The 15,150-nt window shown below is 39.2% G+C and overlaps 1 protein-coding gene across 1 annotated transcript in view; it reads right to left on the bottom strand.

The window, feature by feature from the left end:
* LOC122654108 (ER membrane protein complex subunit 10) overlaps nucleotides 1-15,150 on the bottom strand; it is a 52,309-nt gene that overhangs the window by 1,336 nt on the left and 35,823 nt on the right. The window contains exon 6 of the mRNA XM_043848087.1: nucleotides 455-513. Within this exon, the coding sequence (XP_043704022.1) occupies nucleotides 455-513 (59 nt within the window). The remainder of the gene's footprint in view (nucleotides 1-454; nucleotides 514-15,150) is intronic.

Here is a 15,150-nt window from a genome sequence, read left to right as displayed (position 1 = left end):
CTGACCATGCACCAACCAAATAAGAGACGTAGAGATGGGTGTATGACAAAAAAAAATAGTCATCCAAAGCTTGTAGACTAGGGAGCCCAGGAATTCAGGAACAGCATCCCAGTGTACAAAGTTGTTCCAAAACCCCACTGTGAACAAGATCATCCAGGAATTCACAAACTCTAACTATGTAACTCTTAAAAACATCCACATATATGGCAAACAAGACTAGTAAAAACCACCAACAACCCAGGAACTTGTCCACAACTCAAGGGATGACAACAAAGTTATGGAAGTGATTATGCTTCTCACAAATTCCAAAGAACTTTTAAGGAACCTACAGTATCTTATGGGCTAACTCACAGATGTAAAGGTACTATTTACCACCATACAATTCTTATTCTGTACCTTTCAATCAAATAAGTTTACAACACAGAAGAAAAAACTAATAAGCCGGGCATATTACCTTGGTGCCTGCTCACTGTTCTTCAAGACCGTGTGGGAGTTAAACGACCACTTCGCTGGCTGAATAATGATGTGAAAGTAGAAGTTAATCAGTGCACCTAACACTCCCCCATAGAAAATAATAATACAAATGAAAAAATGAAAAAGAAAAAAATGACAAAAAAGTTATGTTGCCTACCTACCCCCACCCAGCCAGTATACTTGAACAGTTCACTTGCTTTAGAAGTACGTGAAATACAAAGAACTACTTATCCAGAAAATGATCAACATTCCAATCAGTGAGCTTTAGACAGGACCCACATGCACTGTGCAGGTCCAGTTTTGGAAAGGTCTGCACAGTGCACTCAGCTAATTTCTAATTTCTAATCACAAGGCCACCAAAATAGAGTATAATTTCTAATTTCAATTCACTAATCTCAATATATCATTGATTGTTTGGAGATGCTCCAGCATTGATCCCCTAGCTTGACAAGAACTCCACAAAATTTTTTTTATTTTTTATTAATTGATATGCTGGGTAAAGAATTTATTTTTACTGAAACATAGAGTGGTAGACTGGAAACAGCCTCTCTGTAAAAGCAGGGGTAAGGCTGCGTATATTATGACCCTCCCCAGACCCCGCAGTGGCGGGAGCCTCGTGCAGTGGGTATGCCCTATTTTTTAGAGTGGTAGACTGTACAATTTATTTGTAAAAAACAGGTAGCATCTCCCGCTACTGATTACATTTCAGCGAATTTACTTGCCCCAAAACTTCTTAGTTGCCATCGGCCATTGCCAACATCATTAAATACGACCAATAACAGCAATCATTCTGGGCCAGCTTCCAGATTTATCTGCAAATACATCACTGTTCCTTCCCTTCCAAATACCCCATGAATGCCATATCAAATCAGTCTCCATAGAATGGAACCACTAGGATTAAGGTCCTTCCAAAACTGGTCAGGATTTATAAATCATCTTGAAACGAGCAACAAGCACACATCCAACAGAATAATCCTACCGATGCAGAAGAAAGGACCAGCAGCAGTACCAGAGGAAGAAGAACAGAAATCAGATTCCAAAATCAGCCAGCAGATTGACGGCCAAATCTGTCAGGCCAGCATATCTGACAGAACTGGACTGTCATAGCCTGTGGTTTCCAGTTTTGTCCAGTTTCTTATCTCATTAATCTCCCCAGTCCAAATCATGGGGGTGGTTTAGCAGTCTCATTTTTCCTTTTTTATTTGCTATTGTTATCATTACAATACCCAGGCTGGATTAAAATTAAATTCCAGTCTTGTTTTGTTGTATTTTCTTTATTATTTAAAGTTTTTTGAGTCAGATTAGAACACTCCAATTAGCTATCGATTGGAGTAGTTTAGTGTGTTTTGTTTTGTTTATATCTTTATTGTCCAATCAGGCTTGAAGAATTCGTCATTAATCAATCCGACTGAGTTTTATCACGTATTATAAACAAATGCTAGACCTTCAGGCCACACACCCATCGATTTTAATAATTATATTCAGTTCAGTTCTGAAAAAAAACTGCTGTGGATTCAATGCTGTACCTGGTGGATTCTGGATGAGGTTTAGGTAGATTCCTATCCTGTTATCTTCTATCTTACTATCTATTTTTCTATCTATCCTGCTATCAGAGGCTCAGGTCAGATCTGAACACTTAACTATCCTGCGGTTGTGCTGCTTTTGCTCTTAGTTTTTCGTATTCTGTTACTGCTTATATATAAGTTTTGGCGCAACGGTTAAGTTGCGTTATTGCAACCTGTTGGTGGCAGGTTTGAAACTTGGAAACAGCCTTTCCTGCAAAGCAGAGGGTAAGGCTGTGTACATTTGCCCCTCCCAGACCCTGCAGTAGCTGGAGCCTCGTGCACTGGAACGCTCTTTTTTTAATACTTATAAGTCGGTTTTAACTAGTGTGCTAATGTGCCCCATGCAACCAAGCACTTGGTCTACGATCACCTAGCACTCAGGCGCTGAAGTAGACAGATTCTATGGCAAGCACTATGCTAGCCGCAAGCACCACAAGGGGGCTGGTCCATCTCACCAATTGGTGGACCAACCCAATGGGCCATATAGGGCCAACCAGACTAGCTAGGCCAGCCCACCTGGAGTTTTGGGTCTCTCAACCCAAATCATGGGGGCCAATTTTGTCCTTTTTCTTCATGATTTCTAGCTGATCAGTGGATGTACTTAAGGAGTGAGACCCACAAGCTTCTTAAGGATTCGACTGGTGCTCTTGAAGACTCTAGAAGACTGAAGAACTGAATTAGTCTCTTTTTTTAAAAATAAACAAAAAAAGACCTCAGTTTCTTTTTGTATTACTTTCCAATTTCAAATTATTTTCAATTTCCTGTTTTCTTAAGGAGCAAGATATTGCTGCCTATATATGTATGAGCTCTTAGGAGCCTCCGCCATGATTTTAGTAGTTGAATGACAACTTTGCTTTGGCAATTTATGTGTCCTGGGAGAGGATGAGAGGCTGAGAGAGCCGATCCCCTTCCCCTATCTTTTTATTTTCTCTATCTTCTTCTTCACCCTCCAATCGATCTCCACTGCTGCTGCTACTGTAAGATTGCAACCAATTGCTGCTGCAATACTATTTGAAGGCCTGAATCAACCATTAATCATCACCAAAGCCTGCAGCTGTTCACTGCCGATAGAAGAGCTGCTGCATACCTGCGGTTCAGGTTTCCTGCCCAGATCTGCTGCAACTTCAGATTTCAATAACTCTGCAACTAACCATTGGAATTCATTAAATTTTGGAGCACAAATCCCCCTCAACATCCTCTTCACTCGATCCAAACTTGGAGTGGTTCTGCTGTCTGGTTTGGTTTCTATCCACTAAATTACTAATTCTGAGCTTAGTTTCTGTTTTGGTGTCCTACTGATATCTCTACATCCAGCCACTACTTTGAGTTGAGATTTTTAGGGTTTCATCCACCTACTAGACCTCTATTTGGTAGGAATATCAGGCCCAGACAAGTTGGGTAACTGCTGTTTGGGAAGTTGACAATTTCTGGTGTTGAGCCCTATTTCTAAACCTGCAGCTGCAGTGTTTTGACTGCTGTTGAATGTTTATCAACTGTGGGTATTTTTGGGGTTAGGTTACCTATAATCTAGCCTTACATTAGGCGCGTGCTAACATGCGCGGAAGGGTTGCTTTTGATCTACAACCATAGTTCGAGAACTCGCGAGATCTCGGCGAGTTTCTCGGTTTTTTGAGAAACCGAGACGAGTTGGCATATGAGTTGCAAAAGTGCAACAACTCGACCGAGATCTCGGATCTCGCCAAGTTCTCGAGATCTCAAGAATCTTGACCCAAACTCCTTTATATGAGTGCCAGATCTCGAGATCTTGGTGGAAACTCTTGGTATACAGACACCTATCTATGCAAACCTTGGTATACAGACACTTATTTAGGCCAGGAACTAAGACAGACACTTATTTATGCCTAATATCATTTAAGTAAATGATTTTGTGTTTCATTTATTTAAGATATTATTCATAAATAAGCAAATATCCCCCACCCCCCCTATTTGAATCCAATAAAAATAGTTAAAAAATAAAATTCCAAAAGGAAAAAAAGTCAACCCCCCAATTCAAGAACAAAAACTAGATTTTTGGCGGTAGGTGCAATTTTCAACTTTCTAATACTGGGGTTTTTCTCAAATCTAAAAATTCCATAAATCTTAATATTGTAAAACATTGCTAAAAACCAAAAGTACGGTAAAATATTCATTTGTTTTGATGTCCGAGAAAATATTTTCATTCAGAGCGATTTTGACAACATTCGTGCATACCAAATTAAGTTTGACCGGTACATAACTCCTATTTGGACTTTGATTTTGCAAAATCTGATAGTGCCATTGTGTTTAAATGGCCTAAAATAGGCTGAATACCAAGTTTCAGACCCAAACTAGGTCTAAAACCCACTGAGTTGAGGCTTCGAGTCGAAGAAAAAAAATGCACCAATTCGGCAAGATCTCGCTGAGATCTCGACTTGACTCGGTTTTTAAAGGGACCGAGTTGGTACCGAGTTCCGAGTTTTAGTACCTTGTCTACAACCATCCTCCGCTGCCCTTATTTGGTTTAGTAAAGCAATCAACCTAAACGAGTAAGGTCAGATTTCATCTCCTGTGCCCTGATTTACAACCAGCCTGCGGTCAAGCTGGTCTAAGACCACCCCTGTAGTTTTCTTCCCAGCCAATAGGATAGGCAGCGGGCTGTTAACTTGCACTTTGTTAGCTCCCACAACTTTAGGTCTCATTCTATTTGTTCTGATCTTGATTTCTGATTCTGTTAATAGATTACTGCAGTTATGATTCAGTATGTAAGAATTCCTTATAGAAGTAGGCTTTTTCTAGAACAAACAATACAGTACCCATATTCTGATAAAATTCTGCACACCTGTTCTGTTTACAGAACAGATCCATCAACAGAAATTTAAACCCATTCGGATCTGTTTAATCCTAACTGCTGAGAAAGAAGAAGAAGCAGAGAAGGAGAAGAGGAAAAACGGAAAGAAAACAGAAACAGAGGAAGAGGAATGAGAAGGGGGGAAAAAAGGAAACAAAAGAGGACGAGGAAGAAGTAGAACGAACTCAACTGGAAGTTGGCCAAGGCAATCGAAAGAAGCCGACAAAAGCAACGGAGAAGGGTTCCTCCGCATGAGTTCATCTGCCTTCGACTTCTCTTCTCTTCTCCTTTCTATCTTATGTTTTTTTCATACATGTGGGACATGATCCCATGTATGACCCTGTATTAACAACAACAACTCAGCCTTATCCCAACTAAATGGGGTAGGCTACATAGATTCTTGCAAATACAAAATGTTAATAATAAAAGGAACACAACAACTACAACTCAGATTTATGCAAACTAACTGGGATCAGCAACACAGATCCTAGCCCTCCAATCAGCTCTAGTAGATGTCATACTTGAAACAAGACCTAGACAATGCGTGTCTTTCCTCACCACTTCTCCTATGGTCATTTTAGGCCTGCCCCCAGCTCTTTTAGTACCTTCAATCTGAATCAAGTCACTCCTACAAACTGGAGCATCAGAAGGCCTCTGTGACAACTTTCTTGTAGCTCATCTTGAATCGGGGCTACTCCCAAATCAGCTCTAATATGATCATTCCTTATCTTATCCCTTCTGGTTTTGCCTCATCCATCTCAACAACCTCATCTCCGCTACACTTAGTTTATCTATATGACGTTTCGTAACTGCCCACCACTCTGTGCCATACATCATAACGGTCTTATGACTATTCTGTAAAATTTTCCTTTTAAGCTTTAACGGAATCCGTCGATCACATAACACTTTGGATGCAACTCTCCAGTTCATCCATCCTACTTTAGTTCTCTGTGAGACATCATCTTCTATATGGTGACTCATGATTGATCCTAGATACCTAAAACTTTGCGGAATCTCCATCTCATCAATTTTTACCCCCTCATTATCCATACTAGAGTTACTAAAATTACACACCATTTACTCCATCTTCGTTCTACTTATCTTACAACCTTTGATTCCAAGGTTGATCTCCATAACTCCAGTTTGGCATTAATTCCAGCTTTTGTCTCATCCACCAAAACAATGTCATCAGCAAAAACCATGCACCAACGAACCTCGTCTTGGAAGTCTCTGGTTAACTCATCCATAATAAGTGCAAACAAATAAGGGCTTAAAGTTGATCCTTGATGTAGCCCAACAATAATTGGGAATTCACCTTGACCTAATGCCCAATTAAAATGCCAAAGAAAGGTATCTTCTTTTTTGGTATACACATGGAACATAATCCATGTATGACACTGTATATAAATAATGTACAACACCCAACTAAAATGTCAGAGAAAGGCATTATTTATATAACAAAAAAAAAGGCGTTGCAAACAACAAGGCATGCCAATGCCCAGCACTAGGAAAGCCGCTAGGACAACTAGGCCTGACACCTAGGCAAACGCAGGATGGTTCAAGCATTTTAAAACTTAGAACACAAGACAGGGTCTAAAAATAATGTAACCAAGTTTTGGTTTGGATTGACATGGAATGATTCCAATTAACTGGAGCACAGAGAGACAAAGCACCACAGTCTGGTTTTGTGAAGGCATTATTGTCTAATGTCAACATCATTTGATGCAGGACAGCGAAGTGGTTTAGCTTTCTAGGACTGACCTATGAGGAAATGATGTAGTTACTCAATAGCAGATGTAGGATTTAGGAATAACTTGTAAATGTGCAAAGGAAGTAGATAAGTAGGTTTATTCAGTTTCATTCCTGAAGTAGTTTCCTACTTGATTTCAGTTTCTTATCTACTTCCTTTGTAAATGTGCAAAGGAAGTAGATAAGTTAGTTTCCTCCTCCATAAATCGTGGAAGGGTGTAGCTATACTTAAAATAACTTGAAAACTTAAAGTAATAAGACCTACTTGACCCTACTAACTTAAATTAAAAGACACTTAACTAAATCACTTAAATTGAACCAATTGGATGCAACCAATTTGAACCGGTTCAATTTAAAAACAGAAAAATAAACAAAGTTCAGAAATTGCTAACAATGCAAACCTAATCTATGGCTCCCAACCTAAGCCCTAATGTCACGGCTGCTTCTTCTTCTTTTTCTTCCTTCGGGTGTGGGCACTTGGTGCTGCATCAGAGGTTCAGGGGTTAGAAACATAATCCTACAATTATAAGTGAATTTACTTCTACGGCTGGGTTTAGAAACATTTCCTATTATTATGAAATCGTTCCAATTATAAGTAAATTCACTTATAATTGGAGTTCAGGGGTTAGAAACATTTCCTATTATTATTTACAGATCTTCCATTACTCCTTTGATTGGGTTCTGACTTTCAATTTAATTACAAAAATTACAGTTTCTACTTAATTGGATCTTAATCAACTTTTGTGAACCCATACCGATCCTAAAATAGGGTTTTTGAAACCGGATTCACATCAGGAAAAAGTGGTGGAAAGAGTTAGGACTGATTAAGGCTTTAAGAAGTAAGAAATCAGTTACTGTTAAGGGTGTTGTGAACAGTGCCCTTGAAAAGTAACTTCTAGATGCGGTTGAATAAGAGTAAGAAATAATAAGAGGATATGGTTGAATGGTTCTAATATGCAAAAAAGAAGAAAGTAGAAGAGAAGGGATAGAGAAAAAGATCTGAAGGGAAAAAGAAACCGGAATTGTTTGAAAAATTAAAAAGAAGAAAAAAGAAGAATAATATTCAAAGAGGAGGAAGTGACAGGTGCTGTTCTAGTGCTGGACAGTATCACTAAGGTCAAATATAGAGGTTGGAGAAAGAGGAGAAGATGAAAAAGGACGAGAACAAGAGGAAGGGATGAACGAATTAGCTCCTTATGGGCTCATGTAAGAACCTCTCACTAACACAACTTTTTTCCATCCCATTCTATCTTCTCCTAACTGACATTTAGTTGTTTACATCCTTACAAAGCAAAAGAGTTGCTCGCTCACGAACCCAAAGGTAGCTTCCTCAAGAAGTCACTTAAACTCCAAGTTCCTTGGCCCCTTAGAAAACAAAAGTAAAATTACAAAAATACCGTCAAGGAAAATGATAATATTACCATCGTCTAATACCACTAATGACAATAGTTGTCTCTATCTAGAATTACAGAAATACCCTCCAAAAACAAAATCTACAATACTAAGCCTAAGAAAATATACTCAATCCCATATATAAACAACTGAAAACTGCCCAAAAATAAATCACCATTTCTAGCAAACCAATCAACTAAATGATTGGTAGATCCAGGGCTCCAGGTTAACAAGAAGTTTAGTCTATAAACAGCAGCTTTGCCTCCCCGAGGGTCCATACCAGGTACTAACCCATCTAACAACTAATAAAGGATTAGCCTCAACTGCTTTCTAGGCAGCTTAGATATAAGGAAAACCAAAGGCTCTCTTTGAATATAGTGGAGACCCCCCTAAACCTGGCTAAATCAGATAAGAAACATTCAATGGATGCAAGACTCTGACAAAACGTGTCTGAAGCTTACAATGCAACCAATTTTTTTATCCTAAAACATACCTGACTGCAGATAAAAAGTGTCTGATAAAGATAAGTCACCTAGAGGGCTAATTTTAGTGGAAATAAGCCTTGGGTTGGGTTATGTATGTGTTGAGCCTTTGATCCCATGTGTTTACATTGTAATAGGTCATTTTAAGGGACGTAAAATATGGGTAGAAGGTAGGCATACGGGATTGGGCTTAGTTAGTTAGCTATTTAAGTTTTCCTAGTAGTATTGTGATTCCTTTTCAACTATGTTTTGTAATTAGCAATAGGATTTGATTTTCCTAATCAGAGTAGGATTCATATTCCGTTTTCTATGTATAGCTTGTAAGAGCCAAGGCTCATAGACGCTTTTTTTTTTTTGGATGAATAAAAAATTCATTACCAAAGGAAAGAAAAAAAAGAGGGGGGGGGGGGAGAGAGGGAACATACAAGCATGAGCCAAATACAAAGCCCTGCCAAAAAAGGCAAGGGCTTGCAAAAAGGAGGGTGAAGAGCCCCTAACAAGAACAACGCACTAAAAAAAAGAGGGGAAAGCCTGGTCTTCAAAAGACAACCAAAGCCAGCCTTGACGAAAGCACTCTAACCAGTCTCCACAATCTCACAACAGAGGGCATGACCTTTGATACCCAATCTTAGAGGCAAAATCAACTCAGGGCAGGGCAGGGCAGGGTATAGGCAATGAAGGGACGTTTCTTAGGAAAAGGAGGGGAGCTAGCGTTACAGCGACGATAAACTCGAAGCGAGGGGGGTGGGGCAGTAGAATGCTTGAGGGGATCAGAGGGAGAGGGAAGGGCATTAGACTGGGGCGCAATGGGGGCCAACCCAAGTTTGTAATTGAGGCCCAAAGGAGGGTGGACTAAGAAGGATGGGTTAGAGCAATGGGTCAAAGGGCAAAAAGGAGCTGGCCCATCAAGACCAGCAGGATCGGCCAAAGAGAAGTAGGTGGTGGGTTCGGTAAGAGAGGGAATGGGCAAAGGAGTAGGGACCGCAGGGGGGCCCACTCCAGAGGGTGCGTTGGGCAAAGATAAAATGGGGGGAAGGGAGGATCGAGGGGCCAAACAGGTCCTAGACTGCCCTTTGAGAAAGTGGGTAATCCCCAAGCTCAAAGCTGGTCTAGGAGTAACCGACAGAGAAAGGGCAGGTACACTGGTAGGGGAACAGAGGACTGAGGAGCAGAGGATAGCAACAAGTCAACTGGCTGGGGAAAAGGGGATCTGATGTCATCTCCTCAGGAGAAGGGTTAGCGGCAGAATCGAAGGAGAGGCAGACCTCGTTGGCTTGCAGGGGAGAGGACTGGTTGCTCCCAGAGGGCAGGCTAATGACTGAAGGATCAAGGGAAACGATGGCATCGGTGATGGCGAAAGCCAGCAAATTAGAAGAGGAAGAGATGATGACAGATTCGACAGGCACCACAGGGCTCGAGGTGTCCTCCACAGAACCCAAGGCCAGAAATCGATTGTGACTGATGGTCCTAGGAGGACGAGGAACCAGTGGTCCTAAATGGTTAGCTGGCCAGTGCCCTCGAGGAGAAGTAGAAGCTGAGGCCCGCCGGCGATCATCTTGCGCAAACTGCTACGGCGGCGACCACAACGGGGGGATGGGAGGAGCTCAGACAATTTATGATGAATAAAGTTTGAAGTTTTCTTCAATGGATGTTGTGCGATTCAGTAGGGGGTGAGTTATCCTTGGAGGATAGTGTGAATATGTACCTTGTTGGTCGGAAGCCATAATTATCCTTCTCTTTCTTCTTATTCTCTGTTTTTTTTTCTTCCTCAAGTGTATGTTGTTTCATCTGATTCGATTCAAGTTTACTGTTATCTATTTAATCATAGTTTGGGTAGGTTTATCATTATCTTTTAGTGCTGATTACATACTGTTCATGCTGAGAATCAAATCACAGCAAGAAACATCTCAGTTTGACCTGTCGGATTCCCTGTTTTTGACCCCCTTTTCGTCAAAAACGAGATTCCTCGTAGAAGGAGTCTGTTCATCAGATTCCTCCCCTCTTTTGGGGTTTCTAAGGACCTCCCAAGAGGCACCTTCTATCAAGGATTGGTGCTGATCTGATTCATAGATCTATGTTAATTAAATTTCTCCTGTTTCAGCCTCTTTTATGTTTTAGACCTGAAATTTTTAAAATTAATTTTGATCCTACCATCTGATTTCTATAATACTTGGGGGTTTGGATAAGATTGTTGAAATAGAGTAGAATTTAATTCAATCATGTTGGTTGGACTGAATTTAATTTCAGTTTTACTGTTTCTGAGATCTCCACCCGTGAGATCATTATTTCCTAAATCACTCCCAAACCGCGCATCGGATCATGCTCATCTTTTGAAGGGTTCTTATCCTTCCTATTAACTACTGTTTCCTAGAGTTTGATGTAATTCTGAGAGGTTTAAGTTTTAAGTCAATTTTCGGATTCTATCTCAGTGGGGTTTTGATTTGGGATCCTAGCTGGGAGGGTTTTAGGGTTCTACCTACCCCCCCCCATCAGTGTCCCAGTGCACAAGGCTCCCAATGTACACCAAAACTAGGAGACAAATCTCCAAAACAAAAGGGGAAAGGAACTTAGAAGAGTTTAAAAAGAATAGTATAAATATGAGCTAAGAATAATAATAGAACAGATGGATTTTCCCAATCAGCAAGACCAAGTGTATAAACTTGAAATGAATGAGCAATGTACACCAAAACTAGGAGATAACTCTCCAAAGCATAAGGGGAAAGGAACATAGAAGAGTTTAAAAAGAATAGTATGAATATGAGCTAAGAATAACAGAATAGATGACTCCCCCTAGAGGTAGGATGGAGAAAACTGATCGTCAGAGGGTGCTTAGATATCCAAGTGGACTGAACACAGAAATTAGACTTGAGCTGATCACTGAAAATTTCAGGAATGTAAACATTACTGCTGGCTACGCAGGGAGATGAGATGTACATGCACTTGAAGAGCATGTGGAAATCATCCTCCTCTGATTACAGGAAATCAGCAACTAAAGTTGAGTATCGGAAGTCAATAAAGACAAATGACAGGAATACTGACTGGAACAAGCCTGAAGAATGGAAGTATGAAGGACAAAGGAGCATGATTGGAAGAAGTCTGACATTTGTCATCAGTTTGGTGAGAAAGGTTCTTCCAAAACAAATGCCTATACAAGCCTTAACCAATGAATGGTGCAGAAGCTAAGACTAAAGGAAAGCAAGAAGGGGAAGATAGCCCTGAAGAGTATTTACTCATGAAGTAGCACCAAAAGATTTAGATCAGGTGGCCCGGATTCCCTCATATTAGTATAGGACCAGTTTATATTAAACCAGGGGTAAAATTGTAATTTATTTATTGGGGGTATTTATTTGATTCATGCTTCATCATTAGTTTAATTGTGGGCCCTAATATATAGTCATATTGGGTGTGATTCAGATGATGGTCGAACCACGGGCGGTTCAACCTGGTCCGATTTTAGTTGGGGTTTAGGGCTCCTTATAATTGAAATTTGAGTGTTGTAAACTGTAATACCTCAGAATTTTGAAAGCCTGAAGTGTTGTTAAATAATTAATTATTTATGCCTAGGGGCATTTTCATAATTTACATACCAGGGGTAATTACGTAAACTTTACACGTCGGGCAATTCTGGAAATTTTTTAAATATTCTTTTCTTATATCATTGTGTGCAGAATTTAAATTTTAATTATTAACCTAGTGCTGAATGGCATAGTGATATTAAAGAATTAAAGAGTGCCTTATTTCTTTATTTAAATTTGTTTTGGGAATTTAATAAATAAGTGAGTATCTAGCTTAGTGGTTGAGACTTTAATTATTTAAGAGGTCTTTGGGTACAAGTCTTAGGTGGTGGACATTATCGTTTAATTTCTTTTATTTTTATCTCAGCCTTAGGCTGGTGGACCCCACCCTACCAAACAAACCGTGAGAAGGGAGGAAATTTCAGAATCGTGAAAGGAGTAGAAATCTTACCAAAAAGAGAGGAGTAGAGATACAATAGGAAAGTAGGTCAAAAAAATATATATAATATAAATAAGAGGAAACATGAAAGAGAGAGAGAGAGACCATGAGGGCTAGGGAAAGAGATATCGTGAAAGGGAGAGAGAGAGAGAAAGAAACTGAGAGAGAAAAGGAATGGGGGAAAATATAGAGTGAGAGAGGGAGGGAGAGACATCGCGAAAGAAGGAAAGAAATAAAGGTGAATAACTAGAATCGTGGACTACAAAGGGAAGAGGGAAAAGAGAGAGTTTGAAATCGAGAGGGAGTGTGAGAGGGGTGTGCGTGAGATATAAAGAAAGAGGAGAAGGAGATCTGAAACAGAGAAAGAGAATCGAACCAACTTCTGGTCTGTGTATTTTGGCTACAATTTGGGCTGCAATTGGTGAAGGAAGGCTGCTGGACTTTATTTTTCGATTGCTTTTCCATAACGTCAGGTGAGTCCAAAACTTGTATTATTTTCTGATTATTGAACCCTTGCTGTTAAGGTTATCTCGGCCAGATCGGTTCTGCCATAACTCTTAGACCTGCTGTCCTTTTCTCAAGCCCTTTTGCGGGATTACTGAGCATCATTAAGGGCTCCTTCAATCTGGGTTTCAGCACCATATGGGCTACCTACTGCCAACCATAGGTTACCCCCCTTCCTGTTAAGAGAAAAACAAAAACCTAAATTCTGTCCATGATTGCTCGATATGTTTTTGATCTCCAACAGATTATCTTTGCCCAGACCTTCTTAATCTGTGATTCATATTACTCATGATGATTTTGCTCTGTTTTAAGGATTTGATTATGACTTTTCTCTACACTGTTTTAAAGCTAATTTCTGATTTTTACTGCATTGAAAACTACTCTGTTTTAAAGAAATTTCTGAATTTTGCTGCATTGGAACCTTCTCTGATTTAAAGTTAATTTCTGAATTTTGCTGCATTGGAACCTACTCTGATTTGAAGTTAATTTCTGATTTTGCTGCATTGGAACCCATTTTGTTTTGAGATTAAAATTCAGATTTTTCCTTGCATTGAAAACCTAAACTGTGTTAGAGTTTTGGGGCTATACATGGGACCCAAGTCGCAAGACCCAACGTAGGTCAGATTAGGATGAGATTTTGGGGTTTTGTTGGCCTACTAGGGGTGAAACTCAATTCTGATTTGGGCCCATTCTGAGGTTGCTTGCTTTAATGATTGAGAAACTTCCCTATTTTTATTTTTGGTCTTTATGTCAGATTTGAGTTCTTCCTCAATCACCATAATTCTGTCCAAAGTTTATGAACAAAGTTTGGGGGTATGTGAGTTACCTAGTATAATTTTTTACCAAGGTTGGACCTTATGTTGACTTTTGAGGGAGTAGGGTACTGGTTTGGTTTGTGGATTAAGTGATTAATAAGGAACGCCTCACAATTGCAGATAGTGACTTTTCGGAAACTTGGAACTCTGAGAGTTGGGATAACACATTTGCAAACTAAGGTAAGTGGATTATAGCCATGGTATAAAATCTTGCGAAATTTCGGCGATATATCGCCACATTTCGTATATCTCGACATGTCCGAGATACGAAACACATCCGAAACCAAAAAATACAATATCTCGTCGATATATCGTGAGATATCGTGGATCTCACGATATATCGCGAGATATTGAAAAAGTGACAAATAGTGTGACACTAGGGGCCATTTTATACCATATTTCGCAGCTCTTGGTCGATATTTTGACCGACAGCTGCTGAAACTCTATTTTTCTCTCTTCTTCCTCATTTTTTGCTCTTCTTCCTCCCTTCCAAGCCTCATCCAAGCATTGTTGAAGCTCCTTGTCGCCGGGAAGATGTCGGAGGGTCATCTAAGCTCATCATCCAAGCCTATTTTCATTATTTAAGGTAAATTATATTTCTCTAAAACTATTTTTTTTAAAAATACTTTGTACAAATGTTGTTGGATGTTGATGATATTAATATATGTTAGACACCGGAGGCCGATCTACAGCCTCACGGTGTCGAAATTTTTTTCCCATATGTATTTTTTTTTTTTTTTTTTGGTTTTAAAAATTCATTTTTCTACAACTAAAATAGGAAATAATTAGGGGTAATATGACTTAGATGGTAATGAATTAAATATATGTTAGACACCAATGGCCGATCTACGGCTTCACAGTGTCGGATTTATTTTTCTGTTCTTTAATAATTATTTTAATTTTCAAAAATTAAGAAAAATATATAAAAAATTAAAAAAACAGAAATAAATAAGGAAAAATATGAGTTTTAAGTTTAAAAAATAATGAAAAAATATGAAAGTTATTTCTATATGTTTTGAGATGCATTACATGTATATTATGTTTACTAATTTTTGGTTTTGTTGTGTTAGGTCAATACTTATATTAACAGTATATATAAAAAATTGGTTTTAATTATGTGAAAAATATAAGGGTTAGGGAAAAAATATTAAATAACTATACAAGTGTATTAGTAATCTAAAAGTGTCAATTGAAGTGCATCTACATTAAGTTTTTTAATTATTTGTGTTACTTACATTGCAGTAAACAAGTATCATTATGGCGGATCGTGATAGACAACGTGCGAAGGGCAAGCAAAAGGTGGGGGAAAGTAGTCAACAAAAGGGGGCGGAGGGAACAAAGAGAACAGAGGGAACAAGAGAGACCAGCCAGCCAGCATAGGGGTAACA

Source organism: Telopea speciosissima, chromosome 3, assembly GCF_018873765.1.
Source record: "Telopea speciosissima isolate NSW1024214 ecotype Mountain lineage chromosome 3, Tspe_v1, whole genome shotgun sequence".
Lineage (NCBI taxonomy): Eukaryota > Viridiplantae > Streptophyta > Magnoliopsida > Proteales > Proteaceae > Telopea > Telopea speciosissima.
The sequence above is the reverse complement of the archived record's forward strand: the minus strand, read 5'-3'. Positions and strand labels throughout refer to the sequence as shown.